The 23,508-nt window shown below is 40.5% G+C and overlaps 1 protein-coding gene across 1 annotated transcript in view; it reads left to right on the top strand.

Moving 5' to 3' along the window:
• Positions 1-23,508, top strand: part of thbs3a (thrombospondin 3a) — a gene marked incomplete at its 3' end in the record, with an annotated part of 53,384 nt that overhangs the window by 770 nt on the left and 29,106 nt on the right. Inside the window, exons 2-9 of the mRNA XM_083679483.1 lie at positions 8,334-8,403; positions 9,407-9,486; positions 11,534-11,626; positions 13,107-13,289; positions 14,848-14,924; positions 17,334-17,491; positions 18,124-18,347; positions 23,369-23,480. Coding sequence (XP_083535609.1) covers positions 8,334-8,403; positions 9,407-9,486; positions 11,534-11,626; positions 13,107-13,289; positions 14,848-14,924; positions 17,334-17,491; positions 18,124-18,347; positions 23,369-23,480 — 997 coding nt within the window. The remainder of the gene's footprint in view (positions 1-8,333; positions 8,404-9,406; positions 9,487-11,533; positions 11,627-13,106; positions 13,290-14,847; positions 14,925-17,333; positions 17,492-18,123; positions 18,348-23,368; positions 23,481-23,508) is intronic.

Below are 23,508 nucleotides of genomic sequence, written 5' to 3'. Positions count from 1 at the left end.
TGCAGTGAGTGCATACATTTTTCAGTACATATGGCCACAGCGGGAATTGAACCCACAACCTAAGCATTGTTACCGCCATGGTCTACCAACTGAGCCACAGAGGACCTCTTTATATTAGTAAACTGCTGTTGCCAAAAATATTTGATAAAATGGTTTCAATAAACATATTCTCCACTCAGCAGAGGAATGCAGTGAGGCATGAATATAACTAATCATTGTCCAGGTTTAAACTACCCATAGTGAAAAAGGTTGACAAATTTAGATGCACAAAGGAATGACCCCTGTGCACTCTGGGAAGATTGGCAGCTCAAAAATAGATAGATAAGGCCTGTTTGATGCCTTTCGTAGTCCCACATGAACCAGTGCAGTTTTATGGTAGCTGGTTTTGCCAAACTTACTTAGCGCTGTAAGTATTGTCCTTACAGCTGGACAAATGTGATCAATACCTACTCATAAGAGTTAGGGGCTAAACATACGTGAGAAAGCTAAGAATAGTTAGGATAGTTACCCAAAATCCATTTTCATGTGTATTTCTGGTCAATCCGCGATGCATACCGTCTGAAACTCTCAACATTTCACTTGCAGCTGCATCATAGCTATCGAAATGCAAGGTCTGTATTTACTTCCTAAAAAGAAACGTGTTAAAATACATCTGACGAGAGTTTTTGCACTCTGACCTTGCTCTAATATGCCAGTGATTCCCAGAGAGCAGGATGTGTGCATCAGGACGCACTAGCTTGTGCACTGTTCAATAGAAGGAGGGGAGTTGTAGGAATTGACTCAAATGGGCAATTTTGAACATCATGACTGATCAAGGCATTCAAAGTGAGATATCTTGACTCAGAGAGGTCCTTTTAAACTGTGATTTTTTTTGTCAATGTGTATATTGACTAATGGAAACAACAAATCCACTGGATTACAGGGTACAATTTGGCTTTAAGGAAGGTAGTGGAAAGAGGAAGTCCCTGCTAGTGTCTTACTACCATTGACAATTGCGATGAGACACCCTTTTCTTTGCTTTTCTCTCAGTTTCTTGCAGGAAATCCCTGCTAGGATCATCATAGAACAGTTGTCATAGTAACTATGTACACAGACCCTAAAGATTGGAATCTGGGAACATCGCTCATATGTAAAACCAAATGTCAGTTGTGGTTGTCTATGCATGACCATCCAAATGTTTCATATAGAACTAGCTGCAAACCACAATATTTCCATGCATGCTCCCTAAAATTATTGATCTGTTCCCAAGCCTTATGACAGCTTATATTAGCTCGCTGTCTTGAGAAAAACAGTCTTGACATTTGTAAACTAGCATATCTTTTCCTCCCCTGGCTCATTGAAAGCAATTAAGCAATTTTTAAATATGTTTTTTTTGGACCCACATCTTACTGGAGTGAACAAGACATGACATTTGGGCTTGGAAAATACTTGTCCTCCCTTTTTTGGTGGATGGAAAAATGCACATCTTGCACCCCTTAAGGTTGTGTTTCACTGTGGTCTCCAAAACCACAAGTTGACTACTGAACTGAAGGCATGTCAGTGACACATATTCTAACCCTAACCCTAACTGAGGACAAAATGAGCAATTTCATTGAGTTTTCCAGAATACCCCCTGTATGCAAAGGGAGATTTATAGTTCTGTGGAAAAGGACCCATGAGGACCAAAATGTGAAATTCATCAGAACATATTAAATTGGGTCAATATCTTTGGGAAATGAAGTGAGAAATACATTTCTCATCATCTTCAATAATAGGAATAGGTATCAGCAAAGGCTTTGACTTCTGGTCAAACATATGGAAAAGCATCTAAGAAAACATTTACCAGAAAAAAGTATTTAAAGTTGTTTTGAAAAACATCAAACCTCATTAATGTTCAAGTATAGACCTCGGTCAACTAATATCAACAATGATATTTAGTTTTTTAGGAAATGGTTTGGCTTCTGTAAGTTTAAGAATCATTACCCAGTCTCTGGGTCATTCTCAAGGTATCGTACTCAAGGTATCATATTCAAGATTCTCCCAGAAAATTTTTGAACAGCCTAGCGCTGGATTGCATTATCAACACCCGACTCGTGTTTATTAATGTCAAAATGTGCAATAAATACAGCTAAAACACTGAATTCACTGAGGAATATCATAACGCTTTCACTTCCGTTTTTAACAACCACTCTTACATTCTTTGGGGAAAGCGCTGATATGATAGCTATTTTAACACCCCACTCTTTCTGCAGACATATTTGAATCTTAATTTGGAGCAGATATTGGTTTTTGGGGAAACATGGTTAGGAACCCAGGGGTCATTATGGTATTTCTGTTACTGAACTTTGAAGCTGCACAGTTCTTAAAGTACATGTTTTGGGGGGGGTTTCTGTTGTAATTGTTAGAAGCATTCATTGTGCATAGAGTTGTATAGTTTATTAAGCTTTGCTATCAAGGGTTTTTGTTTGGCAGATGTTTGAAAGTAAAAAATCAAGTCCCAGGGTAATTCTGAAATTGAAAATATGAAATGGCCCTGCATCACATTCAGATATCTCAGTCCTTCCATTTAGTGAACTAGCATCATGTCATTGCATTTAGGTGTCTTGTCCATAATCCTATTACTTATTTAGAGGTTTGTGAATGAGAGCCCCCTTTTTGTGCACGTACACACATATGGTGACTACTTTGGACTTGATTAGATTCACATTATTGCCTACCCCTCTCATACCCCAAAGTAATTGGCGTAGTAAATAGGCCGAAGTTAATGAGGACATCATGTAAATAAATTGTTGTTTAGATAAACCCTGTCTAGAGATTGTGTTCCATTGGAATGCATTTATATTCAGCACATATTAGTACAGTCTGTCTTTCTTCTACATGGAAGTGTATCCAGAAGATGAGTGCCTCTTGTTACATTCCTCGGATAAGTCAATTGCCTTGTTTTATGAAGCAGTATAAATACCTTGCTTAAATGTTTCACTGTGTATCATATAACATTGGTTATTCATGAAAAATAAGAGGGATGTAGCCTAATTATGTGCAAAATAATCCTTGGATTTACAAAAATAGTTTGCTTTCAAATAATACTATCCTTAAACTGCTGATGAATCAAATCAAAACCTTTCCTTATTTTTTTCAGGGTTTACTCAAAGTATGTAAGAGGGGCGATTTGTTAGTAGCGTTATTATATTCCTCAGTTAATTCAGTGTTTTAGAGGTATTTTTAGAGCATTTTGACAGGAATAAACACAAGATTGTTTTAATAATTCAATTCAACGCCACCTTGTTAAAAATCCTGGGGAGAATCCTGGCATGGGCCAAGAGGCAACAAACCCCTGTGTGCAAAACAGATTTTTTTTTCCTGGATATGCTTTGCAAAGTTTTCTTCTGTGCTATAGCAGAAACCCCGTCCAAATGATTAGATCTGATTATTAATTAAATGAAATGGCCTTAAATTCCTAAAGATTTCATTTGTGAGCTATATTTTCTGTAAATCCGTTTTTTACAGCCAGCCTAAAGTTGCAAGACCTAATCTGTGAGGGATGGAACCAGAGGACAGGATAGACAGACCTTTTCTGTGCTGAATGCTTTTTTTAAGTATTTTTTCGGTATTTCTGTATTTAATTTTTTAATACATTTGCAGAAATGTAAAAAGAAAAAAACGTTGCTTTGTCATTATGGGGTATTGTGTTGATTAAATTAAATGTTTTTTTTTAATTATTTTAAATTCAGTTTAACACAACAAAATGTGAGAAAAGTGAAGGGGTCTGAATACTTTCCGAAGCCACTGTATATATATTTTTTAGCACAACGGTAAAAAGATGCTCTTAATGCTCATTAGGCAAAAATGCATATCTCAATAATGACCTGAAATTATCTCCATTGATAAATAGTGCAACATTTATTTATTTTATGCGCAGTTACCAAATTAGAATTTCACATCAATTCACATCATCAGTTCATTGCACTGCATATTGATATCAGTGATTTGCTGTTCAATCTAATTGTTTTGACAGTTTGATCGACTACTTAATTATTGTTGTTATCCTCAGTATGTTTCATTTACAAATACATGCAAAAATGCACTGCTTAAAAGCATTCTTAAAACATAACAGTTTCCAACCACTGTAATGTCCAGTAAGTTTGGGTGGTATACATTTTTTCACACCTTTTTATACCATCCTTTTTACCGGGGTTTGTCACCGCCAGATTGAGATTGTGGCCAAAACAGTTGAGCCATGGCCCTGATGTTAGCAGCATTGTCAGTCGTTTGGCCGAGAGTTTATTCTCATCTCATTTTCGATCCACAAGTGCCCGCGGAGTGCATCAACAATGTTGTCCGCCGTGTGGTTTTCTGGAAAAGCTAGTTTGTAGGCATTTTGACTGTAGTTTCCAGTCGGATGTGACAAAGTGGACGGTTAACGACATGTATGGAGTCATGTTAACTAATCCGTTGTCAGCAAATAGCTGAACCCCATAGCAGCACTTACAATATAGACAGATATCCTATCCGTGCAGCTGTTAATGGTTGTTTCAGTTTGAGTTGCGAGTGTAGATTAGTTCCCAATAGTGTTCCCATCTCTGGCCATCATCTTTTTCATGCAAATCTTGCAAATAACCTTGTCATATAGCAGCAGTGGCATTTTTTTTGGTGACCAAGTCATTAGCGCTAGTCATCTTTTTTTCTCTTTTCGGAAGAGGTTCAGGTGCACCACCCCAAAAGTTACACTCCTGAAGGTGAAATATTGCAATTCTTTCTCCGACCACGCTGGCAGCACACTGTTACACATTGTGAATTTGCTGCAGTCCAAAGATCTAACGTTACTTTGCTAAATTCAGCCATTTCAGCAGCCACTCGAATAACAGCAAACGCCAATAAACAGAGTCAATGACAAATTCGCTCAGAGACAGGATCACACCTTTGTGTGAAATTTAAATTGTTTTCTTAAGATCATGATCCATACCAATTGTTTTTAGTTGAGGAGACACTCAAATTTACTAAACCTGAAGTTTCAAACAAATCCCCTCATTCCCCAAACAAAACTCAGACAAGGCTGTAATGTTAAACAGGATGTTTATTAGGATACATGTTACAAACTTATTTGCACACAAAGGCTTCTGTTGCTTAGGTCGGCTTCCAGCACTGAGAAATGCTTGCGGCCCCCAGGCAGTAGACCTGTAGCCAATGAGCCACACACGCAAGTCACAGGTTACATGCCCACAGCAAGTGGTAGAGGCCCAGAAATGTCCTGAACATTTTGGAAAAGCAAATTCAGGCAGAGCAGGGTCACAGACTGCTAATGCATAATAAGTAATGATTCAGCATGGTTATTTAGTGACATTTTCAAGGGGAAAAGCTACATATGGCACCTTTAAGATGTATCATGGCCTTTGGATGATTGTTTAATACATCTGAGCTTTAGGCCATTCTCAATGTCCTGGGGTGTCTTAAACTGAAAGAGTAGATTGTGAGTGCTTGCGCACAACGTGGAAGAAATGACTACTATTTTCCATGATGTCCTGTCCTGTTCCATCTGTCTGCATGCACAGTCAGGTCTGTCTTTTGCCAGTCTGCCAAACCCCATTTGTTGGAATGTAATTGTATGTCTGTCTATCAGGCAGACGGAATCATAAAAACTGCTGTTCACATTTGCACTGTGAATCTTCCCTATCGACTTGCTGCCATAAAATGTACAGGAGACCTAGTGAAAAGCATAACACTTAGGATATCCATTATTATTGTTAACCTACTTTCATGGTTAAACGTTGAATGTGATTTTCGTCTTTTATTAATGGTTAGGGTTAGCCTCATCAGCTGCAATGAGGGACCATTGCCATAAGTTCCATGCTTGGTGAGATGACTTTTGCTAGTAGGCCTATGTGTTATAGCCTGGAGGTTAAACTACTCTGTTTCAAATTGTTGTGTTTCTACGACTAAATCCTTTTACTCTGGTCTTGTACTACTTCCCATTTCTGCCCCTCTCTGTATACTTATCTCTTTAGGAACAGTTTGTCCCATCATAACTGGCACTGCTACCCACCACTCCCCTTTACTTGCCCTGTTACCTCACTGCTAAAGCTCCACTATTCCCTGCCAGCTGGCACATGTTGGGGCTCTATCAAAACTTCTTAGCTGTCCATTCTTCCACCATCTCAACCCAAACATTCTGAAACAAGAAATGGCACTCTCTATTCTTAATAGAAAAAAGTCTCCCATGGTTGAAGAGAAAGTCCTGTGTCGTGTAGTCCTTGTCCTGCTATGTCTTTGGGTTCCAATTTGCTTGTGGGCATGGTCGCTAAATTGGTAATTTCGTTCAGCAAAGTTTCAGTTTGCATGAAGGCAGAGGGTAGGTCTCCGGCAATGAGTGGATGGGGATAATTGAATATGACATGATTGTCCGCACCAATCAGGATTTCACTGCAAATGTTGAAATGGAGAATCATTTTTGACAAATGGCCATACTATCAGTTTTAGGCAACAAATGTAACCATGAGCTGAAGTGTCTATGATATCATAATCTAAGCACTCAACAAGCTTGCAGTTGGGCCAAATTCAACGCGTCTCCAAATGCTGTAATGGTTAATCGTTATAATTTCGTCAGTTAAATAAATAGGCAATTCTCCTCAATCTCTCGCAAACCCCAGTCACAAGCATAATCACCTGCCACTTTAGTGTAGTCTTATAGTTGCCTTCATGCATTTATTTATATCATTTTATACCTTTTTGTTTCCTCTCTGTAAACACTGTCAGGACTGTATGGTTATTATTACAGTAGACTAGTGTAGGCTACTTAGGGTAGATCATATTAAACGTAAACATAAGTCCATCGCGGGATCATTGTGTCACGCAATGTTTGAAACTGTTAAGCTTGCGATACCTTTTTCAGAGGGAGGTAAGAAAGCCAAAACATGAAACATGAAACTATGCTCTGCCTTGCAGGTTACATTCCCTTAGGACGAAACAATTGCAACCTCAGCACTGATTGCTAAAGCTTAGTCGGCCTAAGCAATAAGTCTGGCCCTTGTTATCCCAGGCTTGTTTCTGAGCTAACACGAGTCGTTTTGTTGTTTTCTCCCTATTTGTATTTACACACTGGCTCCTTAGTGACTGTCCTAATTGAAGTGGTAATGCCCTTCGTATGTCAGTGGTATTATTGTTGGCCCTGTTTAGATGCTCCCCAACCCAGGGAATTTGGCCTGTTTCTTTTATAACGGTGTGGAGGAGAATGTGGTGACTCTTTATATGAACGGCATATACATAACACATTCATAACATCTGACAAACACTTCATAACACCTTCATACCTGTTGTGTCAGCCTTTTATTATGTATTTATGTAACATCTGTCATATATGATGTAGATGTGGAACAGTATGTCATATTATATCGGGAATGGATGTCAAAATAAAAGTCCCCCCTAACTATACATTTTTCTGCCGAATTTGCCTCTTACACACAACCAATCATTGACATTTGCCCCTCTATCACAATTGTGTAATTAACTGAATTGATATAAACACTTACTTGAATGAAATGTGCGTTGGATGGAGCTCTTGGATTGAAAGGTGAAGTACAGTACATGGAGGGCCAGCCTTTGTGAAAACCCAGTAAGCGACATTCATGTTCATTGTTTAAGTATGATTGTAGTCTAGGGGCCATTGCGATATACTTGTGTAAGGGTCAATCATCATAAGGCAAAATGATTCATACCAACTCATTCATTTTTTGTTCATAACAAACATATGAAGCATGTATCGCCCCTACAGTAAAGTGACGTGCAAAGCAATACTCATTAATAATTCATAGTGTATTTTGGATACTGCATAGTAAAGTAACTTAGAATTCTACATCTATGAATACTTCCAAAAGCTGAGGAGAATATGACGTGAGATTACAGGGGCAGGGTAGTAAAACAAGGGTATAAAGGCAGTCAGTAAATACCACCAGAAAACAAGTTTAAAGTTTGTATTTTTAACATACCATTATAAAATGAAGAACTTGATGAAACAAAACCAAAACACCAAAGCTCACTTTGAGAGACGGCCATCAAAATAGACTGATGTACTGATACATATACAGATGCAGAAAGTGTTATCTTCTAACATCTCTCCTCCATTACTGAACAAATAAGGATACATTTCAATCTTTGTGAAGCATAGCATCCCAGTAAAATGTCACCAGAATGAGGCATCTTCTCAGCTCTGATTTTGGCAGAGCAAGGCACCCTGGTGTGTTTGTCAGATAAATCCACATAAGAGTTAGCTCTTTGTTGGGTTATGATGCAATAAAAAAAATGAAGTTTTAATTATTTTGTATTACAATACTGTATTTTCTATTTATCTCCCTTTACCTCAGGCATATGCAAAGTTTGCAGGTGCACCTCTCAAACTTTGCAAGATTGCCAACCCCTGGAGAAGTCCCACTGGTAAGATCAACTTTTTTTTTTAAACTGCTGCATTTTTTCCAGTTCTTCTGTAATTTAAAGCAACAAAAGCAGGGAGAGTCTTAAGTGGTCCTCTGTGGCTCAGTTGGTATTGGTATGTACATAAGTATTCAGACCCTTTGCTATGACACTATTAAAATTAGCTAAAATGTAAAAATGTCATCAACAAATCACTAAATAAGTTGAATTGAGTCCATCTTAATGCAAGGATAATAGTTCATGTAATTTTGGAATTAATATCTTTGTTTTTATAGGGTCTCTGATTTGCATAGGAATCAATTACACACTGTGTGGATTAGGATGTCACTACCAACCCAGCAAATTGAATAGTTTTCTCTTGATCCTGACAAACTCCCCAGTTCCTGCCGGTGACAAACATACCCATAACTTGATGCAGCTATCACTATTCTTCACATGATGGTGCGGAAACTGCATTGCATGTGCTGGATTTGCACCAAACTTAATGCTTTGTAGTAAAACCAAATAAACACATTTCCAGCCACTTTCTTTGCTGTATCACTTGAATTCATTGTTGCAAACACAATTATGGGTCTGAATACTTATGTACATGAGGTATTTCTGTATTTCAATATTAATAAATTTACTGAAATTTCTAAAAACCTGTTTTCGCTTTGTCATTCTGGGGTATTGTGTGTGGATTGATAGCAAATTATTTTAATTGAATCCATTTACACAATATAACACAACAACATGTGGAAAAAGTGAAGGGGTCTGAATACTTTCTGAAGGCACTGTATGAGCCTGTGTCATATACACATACACATATGAGCCTGTGTTTTCCCTTGATTTAACTTCCAGAGTTGTCTTCCCCTTCTTCTGCTTCTCCTTCTCATGCTCTCATATTCCCTCTCTCCCTCCCCCACTCTTTCTCCCTCTCTTCATCTGAGCTTAACAGTCACACCACACTGGTTGTAAATGAGCGGTGCTGTCATTGATGAGGCGTTTGCCTTTTCCGTCTTGCTAGGCTCTCTCCCTACCCTGAAGACCAGCCAGGATGGGAACCTCTCTCGGCCCAGTGACATCATCATCCACCTCAGGAAACAGGTGACCAACAGACCGCCAGCTCACATTCTACAGCACAGCTCTGCTCCACTATTCCCTAAAGATAGTGGGCCCCTAAACTCAATAGAGTGAGAGGGTATTTTGAGACGTGGCAACAATGGAAAAGGGACACGATTGACAAGCAACCGTCTCAGACAGGGATGAAGTGTTATGGTGGACATGCAGCACACACACGTTATACTAACTATTAACAGTTCCTATGACCCAGATTTCCATTGACAAAAGCAATGTCTCCCAGGCTCTTACCCCTCCCTGCCTCCACCCCCTAAGCTCAATTAAGTGCACACTTCAGCTAATGCCCATATGGAATCCATTAGCAAAGATAGTTATTGCCCCCTGTCTGTGGTAGGTGGGTTAAGAGCTACTGCTGTGTGGAACTTTGTAACCACAATTCAAAGAAGATGGACGAGTGCTTTTGTGGTAAAGGGGAAAAGGCCTGATAAGATCATTCCATTGAGTAAGACAGTAAAGACGGAGGGAGGAATCTAATGGTGGGGTTTTCGGCCAACCCCTCAAGGTATATAAACAACTATCCAATAGGCCTGAGACAAAGATGGCCACCTATTAATGAATGACTGTCTAATCAAAGACTTAAAAGTTAGCCCCTGCTGGCCATGGAGATCCCACCGTCTAAAAATGAGAGCGAACAATAGTGACAATGTGTCACACAATAGCTGAATCCCGACACTCTAGATGGTGAACCAGTGAACGTGCACTGTCACCTTCACGTATAGCACAATTCAACAGATAGTCAAACAAGCATATCTCAAGTCACAAATAAGATACACATTAGGATCTTACATTTGAATCACAAAACTAAAGTGTTACCACCACAACCCTGCTGCTTGTTCTCCCCTTCTGCTGACACAGACAACCCTCTCTGAGCTCACCATGTGTGTTCTTCCTGAGCCAAGCATGCAGAGTGGCAGGATGACAGCGGGGTACAGTCGTGAGGTTAGATGGAAAACACTTGACTCAGAACACCTAGACTGCCATGGTGGAAGCCCATAAAGGCCTCCACTTATGGGTAACTTTTCAGGGTTTTTTCTTACGGCTTTCTGGAGAACATGGAAAACACTAATGGCGTAATCAGGCCAAGGTGGTTTGTGGTATTGTTCCAGACGGCTTCTAAAAGCTTAAGAATAGCCTACCTGACGATTGCAAGACTGATTTAACACTTTGTGGTCTGTAGAATCCTGCTGGTGAAAAGTGTTTAGCATGCTCATGTTGTTAACATTTGACATCTTCATTGCTACACTTCACCTACACTGTGCTTACAGCAATAAGTGCTATAAGTACAGTGTAAGTTCAGTGCAACAATACTGCACTAATGTACAGTACTTAGTTAAACAGATGGTTCAGCCTCTTTTCATATTTAGGTGAAATATCATCTTACCCTGGGTTGTCCTCATAGGCCAGCACTGAAAGCTTCTCCAGTTCTCTGTTTTCCACTTTGCTACCGTAGCACAGGCTGACAGTTAGCAGGATTCCAACAGTAACTAGTTTAGCATCGTTGAAATGACATGCCAAAATTTCCTCAGAGAAACTTCAAACAAGGTTTAGTAGGGGCTATATACTAGATGCCCTGCATAAGTAATGGAACAGTGAAGTAGTTTTTCTTCTTTTGGCTCTATAGTACAAACGTTGTAAGTCCCCCTATTTCAGGGCACCAAAAGTAACGGGACAGATTCATATCACTCATGTTTAGTATTTGGTCGACAATCCTTTACATGCAATAACTCCCTGAGGTCTGCGACCCAGTCTGCGGAAATTAAATGCATGTTCAATTGGGTTTAAATCAGATTGACTTGGCCATTCAAGAACTTTCCACTTTTTTGCCCTGGAAAATCTTTAGTTGCTATGGCAGTATATATTGGAGAACTGGAGAAGCTTTCACTAATGGCCTGAGGACAAGTCAGGGGTAAGATAATATTTTACCTCAAGATGAAAATAGGCTGAATCCTCCATTGAAGTTATTACACAGTAATAAGAACACTGTGATGTAAAGTATGACCTTCTTGTCTTTCAGAAATACAATGCAGACTATGACTTGTCGGCCAAGGAAGGGGCAGACACTCTGGCCTTCATCTCTCTGCTGGAGGAGAAATTAATGCCTGCTCTGGTGAGAGGGGGAGGGGGGATTTCTTTTCTTTTGTCATACACCTCTCTCCTTGTTTTGTGCTACCTCCTCTTCTCTTTGGGCTTGTTGGAAAGATTCTTTGTAATTATACCTGGAGAGCCACAGAGCCCCATACAAAAATACCTCAAGCATTGCTTCCTCTGCCAGCAGGGCAGTATGAACTGGTGGCTTAGTAACACTTTAGTGATAAACAATGGCTCAGTCTCAAACAATGTATTTTTGCTCCACTATCTTTTTAAAAATAATCTTCCTGGGAAGGCTGGTATATAAGAAAAACTATAATAAACGATTGTGTAATTATCTTGCTAGCCCTTACAACTCCTCCACCTCTTGTAACCCCGTCTCTCTTGCTCTTGTGTATTTATTTTGTGCGTTTTATCTCTCTTCTCTTTTTCTCTCTCTGAAATTCAAATGTCCTTGGCATGGAAATAATTAAGTGGCTAAAGCAAATCTCTCATTCTCCTTACAGTAGGCCAGAGTTTAAAATGTGGCCACTGGTGTGACAATGTCGCCGGCTTACCATAACGGCACTAGTGAGTCAGCACGACTATTTGAGATGAGTTTTATTTAAATGAATTCACCTCGGCAAAACATCCATCAGGAGGCATCGTTGAGCAATCCTAATATGTATATACAGACTAATTCTAATATGCATAACATTCATATATAGGGTATAGTACAATCCTAGAAATGCTGTCACGGTTCCATGACTGTGAAGCGTCAGAGAATGTGCAATATAGTTCTACAATACTCTGAATTTATAGACAGAATTACCTGCTTTTATTTCTTGCATTCAAAACATGAGTGCACTGTACAGTAGATGTTTCTTCCTGTTCCCTCGAACCTGTCTGTCCTATATGCAATAGGTTGTAATAGGCAATATTTGGCTGTTTTAAAAAAAAAAAAAAAAAAATTTTTTTAACCTGCTCGGTATTGTATTCATAGGCCTGTACTGTAGCCAAAATGTTGCATATTTTAGAGATTATCAATTCCATCTTACAGCAAGATAGTTACAGATAGGCCTACTGCTAATTTGTCAGTTATCACTGGCTGGTACACTTTTATTTAATATCCCCCAAATAGTAAATAATGTTGCCATTTGTGATAGAAAGATGTTTGATTGAGCAGTGTTTTAGTGGGGGGACCAGAAAGATGTTTGATTGAGCAGTGTTTTAGTGGGGGGATCTTCACTGCAGCCTCCACTTACTTTGGGACACTCCCAAACCACATCAAAGAATCCAGCACACTCTCCTTCAAACGATCCCTCAAAAAGCACTATACATAATAAATACATTATTATTATTATTATTATTATTATTATTATTATTACATTGTGTGAACGAGAGAAGGCTGCCCTTGCTGGAAATGTGGACATTCACACCCTATTATGACGGTTTTATTGTCAGCATTCATGTATTAACCACTGGCCCACTGTACCTGTATCTGTCTCTCTCCGGTCTAGATCTATGCTTTATGGATCGACCCCAAGAACTATGTAGAGGTGACCCGGCGCTGGCACGCAGAGCACATCCCCTTCCCCCTGAACTTCTTCCTGCCCGGCCACATTCAGCGCCAGCAGCAGGAGCGACTGCGGCACATCAGGGGCGACCAAGGGCTGGAAGCAGGGGAGGAGGTGGAGAAGGAGGTGAGTGGATCAAGGAGAGACTAGGGAGGAAGGGAGGGTGACAAAGGTAAGTGTGTGACTAAGGCTTGCCCTACCATTGCTTGGCGTCAAGTCTTTCTATAGAAAATGTTGGGTGTCAGCAGCCATTGATGGTGTCACAGGGGCCACTGCTATGGTACCATGAAATGTGTCTTTTTTCCTTCAGAAAGCTGAACATAGAGGAGGTTCAGTGCTTCAGTAGTCAAGTGGCACGGACGGAAGAGCTGTGAAGTTGAAGCTGCAAGGTTTTTTTCTGGGACAGCCAGAGACAACATCACCTCACCTGATATTTGTCAGTGTGTTAGTTTGTTTAGCAAAACTCAAGTTTTAAGATTTTTTGAATTGCTTTTTACTGCAACAAGTGATGTCAGGCACTAAGAAAGGTCTCTCTAATTAAAAAGTCAGTCAACCGGATGTTATTTTCCAGTATGATCTTATGTTCCAACTAAAGACTTTTAGCCAAGTGAGAGTGATGGTATTGCTCTAAATTGTGTTTAAATATACACTCACCGACACTTTATTAGGTACACCTGGCTAGTACCGGGTTGGACCCCCTTTTGCCTTCAGAACTGCCTTAATTCTTTGTGCATATTGACATGACAGCATCATTGCTGCAGATTTGTCGGCAGCACATCCATGATGCGAATCTCCCTTTCCACCACATCCCAAAGGTGCTCTATTGGATTGAGATCTGGTGACTGGAGGCCATTGGAGTACAGTGAACTCATTGTCATGTTCAAGAAACCAGTTTGAGATGATGTGAGCTTTGTGACATGGCGCGTTATCCTGCTGGAAGTAGCCATCAGAAGATGGGTACACTATGGTCATAAAGGGATGGACATGGTCAGCAACAATACTCAGATAGGCTGTGGCATTTAAACGATGCTCAATTGGTAGTAAGGAGCCCAAAGTGTGCGAAGAAAATATCCCCCACACCATTAGATATTTGCGTTAACGAGCAGTTGAACAGGTGTACCTAATAAAGTGGCCGGTGAGTGTATAACAGCCGTTAGTTAGACCAGGGACTTTTCATTAAAACTCCTTAAAATGGCTGTACAATTCCAGATGTGTAAATTGGCGCTGTTACCAAAGGAAAGTAAGAAATATGTATGAATGGGTCCATTGGGGATGTAACACTGTGAGGAAGAGAGGTGTGAACATTGGACATGCCTTGGTCGCTGAACTGACACATAGTTCAGGCACCTGGAGGAACATCACTCATCGGTGCTCCCCCAGTGCCCATGATATGTAATGGTTTGTAAATGGTTGCCATGGGAACTCGAGTGGAATAGTGGTGGAAGTTTAGCAAAGCCCTAGATCAGGATATGTTTGTGTCAGTGTTACGACCACTTGCAACGATTAAGACTTGGAAATGGATGGAGAAAGCTGAACCAAGATTAGTGCATCAGTGTACTGCTCTGTAAGAAGATCGGTGCTTATAACTCAAAATGGTGATAACTTTGTGTGAATGCTGATGAGTTATTGTTGAAGTGTTTCTCTGTATAACTACGCTGCTCTCTCTCTCTCTCTCTCTCTCTAGTTGTACCGTGATGCTCTGGAGTGTATGAACCTTCTTTCTCACCGTCTGGGCTCAAACAAGTTCTTCTTCGGAGACATGTAAATTCAAGCAGAGGGTTCTAAACTTTTCATTTAATTTGTCACCTCAGTATGCTATGGTAATTCACCTGTATCATAGCATACATATGGCATTCAGTAATTCATTTTTTCAGTGTGCATCTTTTATGTGACTCTTTCCATTGTCTTGTTGCGCCTTTTAATGTTTGTATTGGGTGATCGCCTTGATTAGGGGTTTAATAGGTACAGGCCGACACTTCAGCAGGGTACGTCGAAGTCCATCGCTGCAGAAATTTCATGGTGTGAAGTGCTGCCTAAAGCCACCACAAGGTGGTGACAAGAGCTGTGAAGGATGGGATATGCGTCTTCCACTTGCAAACATCCATGTTTGTTTACATTTGTCAGCACGCATTTCACAGCGCGTACAAACAGTAACCACTTATTATTTTAATTTTCTTAGTCAATAATTGTGAATTGTAAGCGCTTCATCGTGAACGAAAGATGATCTCACATGAAAAGATATACCTTCGTCAGAGCCAAACGGGCAGTTTTACTGTAACACCATGTTTTTAAGCTTAATATACAATATCAAGGACAGGAAAATATTGTTAAAAAAGCAAATCAGGTTACTTTTGATGGAAGAATAACGTAGTGGTTAGTGTGAGTGAAAAGCATGAAATGATCGGATCTCAGGATTATGACACAAGGCCTACAAACAGCTCTGATAAGCGTTGCATCTATTTGTAATGCGCTGCAATCTACAGTAGCAGGCGCCTACTGTACACTCACGTAACACTTTATTAGGAACACTCAATTCTTCGTGGCATTGGTTCCACAAGATGTTGGAAACATTCCTTGGGTAAATAGTGGCCATGAAGGGATGCACATGGTCAGCAACAATACTCAAATAAGTTGTGGCATTCAAGCCATGATTGATTGGTATTAACGGGCCCAAAGTGTGCCAAGAAAATATTCCCCACACCATTACACCACCTCCACCATGAGAAGGTGTACAGGTGTTCCTAATAAAGTGTCGAGGAAGTTTATGTCACCGCGCACCACTTCACAATATCCATGGTAATATAGGGAGGGGAAAATAATATAAACTAGCATACAATAGGCCTATGTAAGTCCACACCCACATTGCATTGCACCCACACTGACCATTGGAACCTCGGTACCAATTCAAACTTGCCCTACACAATGATCCCACGATTTTACGTTGAATATTATTATATGATGTTATTGCCAGTGACCCTAAGTAGCGTACAATTTGCTACTGTAATAATAACCATATAGTCCTGACAGCGTTTACAGAGAGGAAACAAAAAGGTGTGAAATTATTGAAATAAATTCATGTAGGTAACTGTAAGACTACACTAAAGTGGCAGGTAATTATGGTTGTGATTGGGGGTTGCGAGAGGTAAAGGAGCATTGCCTATTTATTTATTTTATTTTTTGGGGGGATAGATCAGCTTTGTAATTAGTAAATAGAATTTAAGTTTTATCAGATAGCATTGCATGCATAGTTTTTAGTCATTTTTTTCCCCTGCCACAAATCTCCCCTAATTGGAGGACAAGAAAAGAAAAATAATTGCCTAATTAATTATACTCAAGTTATTGACAATGTACATTACATTGTCAAAAATGATTTCATTCCAGCATTCGCAGTGAAATCCTGATTAGTGAGGACAATAGACATCTTCATGTCATATTAAAATATCCCCACCCACTCATTGCTGGAGACCTGCCCTCCGCCTCTATGCTAACTGAAACTTTGCTGAAAGAAATTACCAATTTAGCGGCCATGCCCATTAAAACTTAGTGTTGCGCAAAGGTCTTTAGAGGAAGCAAATTGGGGCCCCTACTGTACTGAGAACAGGCCTTGCATGGTACTGACCTGACACATTAGAACATAAACCAGGTTGAAAATCTGTAGACACTTGAAGATTACTGTCCATAAACAATCCCCAACCATCTTGACTTTGGGCAACTCACCCAAGATGCCATGGTGAACATTGCTATAAATTATTCTCTTATGTTGGTACAGACAAAGTCTCAAATCTGTTATTGCTCACAATGGAGCTTTTAACTTCAAGTACTGACTCAAGGGTTCACATCCTTACTTAAAACTAAAACAAAAAAACGTTTACTTTGAAAGTGTGGAAAAGGTTGTGTGAATTGAAAAAAAATAATAAATCCAAATTAAGTGCTTTTACATTTCAGACTCCAATACAAAAATAATTGAACTGTGCAGGGTTTCACATACTTGGTACTGTCTTTCAGTTTTCCCTTCCACTGTGTGTGAATCAATCAGTTATGTTTGTTCCCTTTGTATCTTGTATGCACCATGCCTCACAAAAAAAGGAAAAGGGGGGGGAAATTCTAAGTTAGAAAACAACTGCATGAGGATTCTTTTGTATTCTCTCACAATGAGGTTGTGCCTTCCAGGCCATCATCTCTGGACGCCTTTGTCTTTGGCCACCTGGCGCCCATCCTGAAGATGAGACTGCCCAACGGAAGGTTACAGCAGCATCTCAAATCCCTTGACAACATGACCGCCTTCTTTTGCAACATCCTGGTCCTCTACTTTCCCAGCAATGGGCGGGGTGAGTGACCTCATGCAGATACTGTGATTGACTTGATATGAATAACCTATGTCATATGGAGGGCCAGGAATTTTTCCAGACCTGGCTATAACCACTGGTCAGATCATGAGTTCAGAGAAAACCCCTGGCCCTAAAATATCATTTTCAAATTCTGTTGCCCAACAGAAGGCAAGCAAGGTTCTTGATTTTGTATGTAACTGCTTACCGTAAAACTTCCAATAAGCGGAAGAGTCTCCAGTTACCTGTCTCCAATAATAGCTGGGCCACTAATGACATTAAAGCAAATTCACATCGGGTCAAAATAAATTGTTTACCGGTAGCCTATGTATTCTCTGTTGGTAGCAGCAGATGATTAAAACGACACATTTGATTCTTGGCGACCGTTGCGACATTACCGGTATCGCAGGTTTAAGCAGCAGTGTGGCATCAGTGGCGGAGGTTAACAGAATAATCTCCAATATTAGCCTGTCTCCTATACACGCCGGGTGCGCTCCATGGTTGAAGCAAATAAACGCCCGGGCTACTAAAATATGTTTTACAGTAGGTTATCCTCAGCTTCATTGACATACCCTTGTCTACAAGCTAGAAATGACTTTAAAGTTTTACACTTTTTGTTGTTGGATTGTTTGCAGAGGGCTTAAGCTGCAAGGTGTCATCCCAGCCTGAAGGAGGCGACATTGACAACCAACCCAAAAAGAGGCGCAAGCAGCTGCTCTCGGTCCTGGTGGCCCTGGGCGCCATGCTGAGCTACGCCCTTCTGACTGGCATCGTCTCGGTTCACCATGTCCAGCAGGAGGCGCTAGACCATTCCCAAGGCCTCGCAGCACTCTCCTCCCACAATGAGGAAGAAGATGAGGTGGGGGGTTGATGAAGAACTAGTGGAGGAGAAAAGAAGACAGATCACTGGACCCAAATTATTTGTCGACTACCCTCGCAGATCTCCTCTGGATACAAGTGAACAATAAGGAGGAAACTCCGGTTAGCTTACACTTATACCTAGCTTATTAATTTGCGTCCTGGTCGGGTGTAGTAAACATGAAGAAGGGGCAAGGGGTTGGTTTTCGGTTGGATATCAGAGGTGGTGTGGGATGATGAGGAGGAGGAGGAATAATAATAAGGGGGAGGGTGTCTTCCGAGGTCTCTCTCCTTGAGGAGGAGAAAGAGGTGAGTGACCAGTGGGTAACTGTGGAATTCTGCATAAAAGTTTGTTAAGGAGCACCAGGTGCGCCAAGATGTCCTGAGCTTGAGTGTTTTCCATAGGTTGTTTTGAATCTGCCATTACATGATAATTATAGATTGAAATTTCAGAGATAGTCAGGGTATAAATCATTCCATTGCTATGTTTGCTTCCTTCCATTGTGTGGTGCTTTATCTTATCCAAATGATTTAGTTTATTTAGTTATTTTCTAGTAATGTTATAGAGGTAACATAATCAGGTAGCACTAATTAGTAAAAAAAAAAGTTTAATAATAGTATTTTTTGCAACATTTGCACGTGAATTCTCTTGCTTAACTTGCCAAATTGACCACCACTGTAGGCAATGCATATGGTCTCTAAAGTATATAAATGTACAAAAAAAGAAAGGTTGGAACAATGCACTTAAATGAAAGAGATATAATGTCTCGTCTTAGTTACTTAGTACATCTGTACTGTAATGTCACTGTAACTAGTTGTATTTATAGCTTTTTCGACCAATCATATGTGTTTGAATGGGCAGTTATATCTTTTTCATTGTGTTTCCCCCTCTTCACAAATTACTACAGAGTAGCATATAGAGCATTATAATATAGCATATTGCAATAGGGTCTGTATGATGAGGGCATCCCATCTCCTCATACAGAGTTTGATTTATTTTACTCTCTTTTTAGCGTTGCCAAGCTCCTTTACTGTGTATTTTTCAGTTTGGTAAATGCATGTGTCTATACAGTATGTCATAGCCTTCCATCTGTTGAATGGAAAGACCGGGATCGTTCCAAGCATGAATTATCAGGATCCCCTTTAGAATCTATCTGTTTGATACATTTCAAATGGCTTCTCCTGTATGCTCTACATTCCTACCTGAGAGAAATAACTGCATTATATTCTATGTTTTGTTTTGTAACAATTCAATGTAATGTGTCTGAATTATGGTTGCTAGAAATTATAATGAGTTTGACAGGAACATTTGACAGGTAGCTTGTTATTTGTTTCTTATGTAAATTAGATTAATGTGCAGATCACATTGTGACTCAAGAAACTGATAGATCAGTCGATGTGTCTCTTTTTCTTGGGAGAAGACACTGTGACTGTAGAGCAGGCACCTGGCCTCATGCCCCCAGAGCATCCCCCTTCTCTGCTGCCCTGATAACTTGTTTTACTCGGACCTGGACCCCGGAGACATATAGCTGTGCATGACGCCATCGGCAAGGAATCCCGCATTGGCTCCTGTTCACTCAGGTTTTTTTGTTGTGTGTGTGTGTGTGTTTCCCCATTGGAAAATCTGTAATCCCCCTGTGTTTCCCTCCTCTTGCATTTAGGAGTCATCACCAAACACTGCACCACGATTAAAATAAACTCTGCTTTCAATGAAATCTCTTGGGGCTGAGTTTAATGACCTTGAAAAACGATCTGGGAAAGAATTCCCATTGAAAGAGTGGGGGAAAAAAAGCTTGTAGAGGATTGCCATCTTTTTCCATGCATCAGGAAAGAACGCATACCATTGCCGCCTCAAATGGGGGTCAGATTCGGCTGGATTTTGTTAAGTAGTGCAAAAACGGTGAGTCATAACAGACTGAACTCGACCAGGACAAGAATTTTGACTCAATTGCTTGACATTCACTCATTTTCCCCCTCAGGAACAACCTTGGAAAAGCCAGACATTAGAAACTAACCCATATATTTAACACACTTGTTTGGAAAGTTGCATGCCACAAAGTGTGGAAATAAGTAGCCGTATGTTTTACATATCCAGTTCTCATGGTCCAATAAAGAAAAAGTATGAGAGGGATATTTCCTCCATCATCTGCTGTTAAACACACGTTTCCATGGCAGCTCATAAGTAATCAAAAACAAACATTGCCTAAGCCAAGGGGGAGAGCATGAGACTTGCTGGGAAGGAGCATTGTCTTACATCAGGTATCGTCATTCCAGCGCGACGCCACTTTCCCTGAACTACCTGTCTAATAAATTGTGAAGCAATTCTTGATTTTTAAAGATTTTCCACATCTGCGCAAATAGTGCCATCACATCAGAAAATTAATCCGCCGCCAATTGCTTTTCAGTGGCATTACAACCTACTTTACAAACGATCAAAACTCAATTCACACCGTTGGCTTTTATACACTCACCAAACACTTTATTAGGAACACCTGTACACCTTCTCATGGTGGAGGTGGTGTAATGGTGTGGGGAATGTTTTCTTGGCCCACTTTGGGCCCGTTAATACCAATCAATCATCGTTTGAATGCCACAGCGTATTTGAGTATTGTTGCTGACCATGTCCATCCCTTCATGGACACAATTTACCCATCTTCTCATGGCTACTTCCAGCATGATAATGCACCAATATCTGAATCCAATAGAACACCTTTGGGATGTGGTCGAACGGGAGATTCACAGCTTGAAAGTGCACCTGAAAAATCTGTAGGAATTGCATGATGTAATCATGTCATCATGGACCAGAATCTCAAAGGAATGCTTCCAACATCTTGTGGAATCAAAGCCACGAAGAATTGAGGCTGTTTTGAGAGCAAAGGGAGGCCCTACCCAGTATTAGTATGGTGTTCCTAATAAAGTGCTCAGTGAGTGTAGTGCATTGTTTTGTATACACAGAAGTATAAATGAGCACTTGTTTCGTTTCATATAAAATATGACTGGCTAAACCAGCTGGCTCGTTGTTGGTAAGCATTTTTCTATTCAAATATGTATTTATTTTACTGTTGTTATTGTATATGCCGATGTTTGTTTAAGCCCACATCCACTAACCCAGTGTTGAAGCTATGCTGTCAGTTAAGAACCAATGATTCGCTCATATAAAGAGCAATAAAGTGTAATGCCAGAGTCAGCCATAAGCAAAGGCAAATTCTATCTCAAACATGGCACACTAATAGATAATGTCTCAAACCCTTATTTTTTTCAAGATTGATATAGTTGTGTAATGACCAAAATTACACAGGTTTACCAGCTACGCCAAAACTAGCAATTCGATGGCGCATTCAGTAGGCCTATTTATACTTTGGTTTACAAAACTAACTATTGATTGACCTTCACTTGCAGTACATGCTCGCATCGGATATGGTGAGAACACATTTAAAACAATGAAGGGTCTTCATCATGGTTAGCTATATTGTGACAAAAGCTTTATATACCTTGCTATAGCCTAGGCCTAGGCGCATCGAGAACCTGAAACAAATCCTAAAATGGGACAGGTGGCCTTAAGACAAGATAGTGGTTTATAGTAATTACCTGGTGTTGGTTTAATACTAGCCAACTACCTAGTCGTTAACCAACTAGCGTAGCTTCACCTAGTGTTATAAATGCTAGTGAGCCAGGCTAATAACAGTGAAGTGGGGGGAGCAGGCTAATGGTCATGTACCGTATGCTAGCTAGCCAAGCAATGCTGCAACCAAGTGTTAACTAGTGTGGAAAACACAAGGGAGCAAACTAGACTCGGTGTAGTAAAAGAGGTCTTTCACTTGGTGTAGTAAAAGAAAGGAGCACTTTGAAGGTGGTGTACACAACAGAAGCTCACCCACCAGCTAGCAACACATCTCACGTGTCACGCGCAATCTTACGTGGCACACAAACGGCACAAGAGAAAGTAGCTAGGCTAGTGACTAATTCAATCTCTTGTTGGCGAATCAAACTAGAGAGAACTTTGCTCAAAAAGAGTGAAGCCTGAATCAGCAGGATTCCTGTGAGGAAGAATAAGCAACCTAACGCCCCGGGGAAAGCTGTTAACTTTCCAGTAGAACAATAGGTAGCTAGATTCTATCAGAACACTGCAGATGGGCCTGCGAGTGAAGAGTGAAAATAATTAAATGGGAGTGCATTGCAGTAGCCTTTATAGGCTGGGCTGGGGCGGGATCAGCCATGCAAAGCACTCCTGGCCTGTTCCAGGAGTGACTGAATAGGGTTTCAGCGAATAGGATATGCAGGATTGCAGTCGACTGAAAGAGAACCGCGTTGAAACGAATAAATGGAGCCAATGATCTACCATCCACACCTACTGTGTTTCACATGATGCAGCCTGGCTAGCACTTGACCGACCCAGGTCTGAATTGTACCCAGCTTATTTTGAGTTGGTAAAGTGAGAAAAAAAAAGAAAAAGAAAAGCTCTTAATACAAGTACAAATGCATCACTTCATAGCCTATGAAAATGATTGGGTGGTTGGTTCAGGCTGGGGTTGCTATCGCAATCAAAGTGTGTTCTCTTTTAACCATGTATTCTTCTGGTAGGTTTACACACGGTGTATGATACAGAGATGGTTGGTGGATGAACAAAGGATGGTTTCTATTAAGCATAGATAATTAGTGTTGATTTGTAGCCTACCACTGATGTGTAACCTACCACTGCACACAATAAGTTACCCCTAGGAAACATAAAGTTCTGTCGATCTCCAACGGTTCATAAGAAGTTCATGTTGGGCGTCGCACGCGCCAGGTAACAGCAGGCTCGCGCTCTGTCACATCCACTCTGCGCGAGAGCTGCTTGGCTGGGGCTCGCGCGTCTGCAACCAGTCGTCGTTAGTATCGGCTCCTGAACCCGTTCCGCGATCCACTCGCCCTCCCTGTAACTGTAGTTCTCTCTTTGAAACAAAAAGTCAAAGTGGACTTTCGACGGATGGTTATTTACTAATCTGTTGACTTTCGATATTTACATCTGCTTACTTCACGTAGTCTACCGTTTCTTGGGACATGGGTGCGAGGTGCGTGGTGCCGACGTTGCTGGCTCTGTCAGTATATCTGTTCGTTGCAAAGTGTGAGCCGACGGATAAGCAAGACATGCAAGGTAATTAAAGACCGTGAAACCACACAGG

This window comes from Argentina silus (assembly GCF_951799395.1).
Source record: "Argentina silus genome assembly, chromosome: 10".
In the NCBI taxonomy this organism is placed as follows: Eukaryota; Metazoa; Chordata; class Actinopteri; order Argentiniformes; family Argentinidae; genus Argentina; species Argentina silus.
Note: the sequence above shows the minus strand (reverse complement) of the source record. Positions and strands in the feature narration are given on the sequence as shown.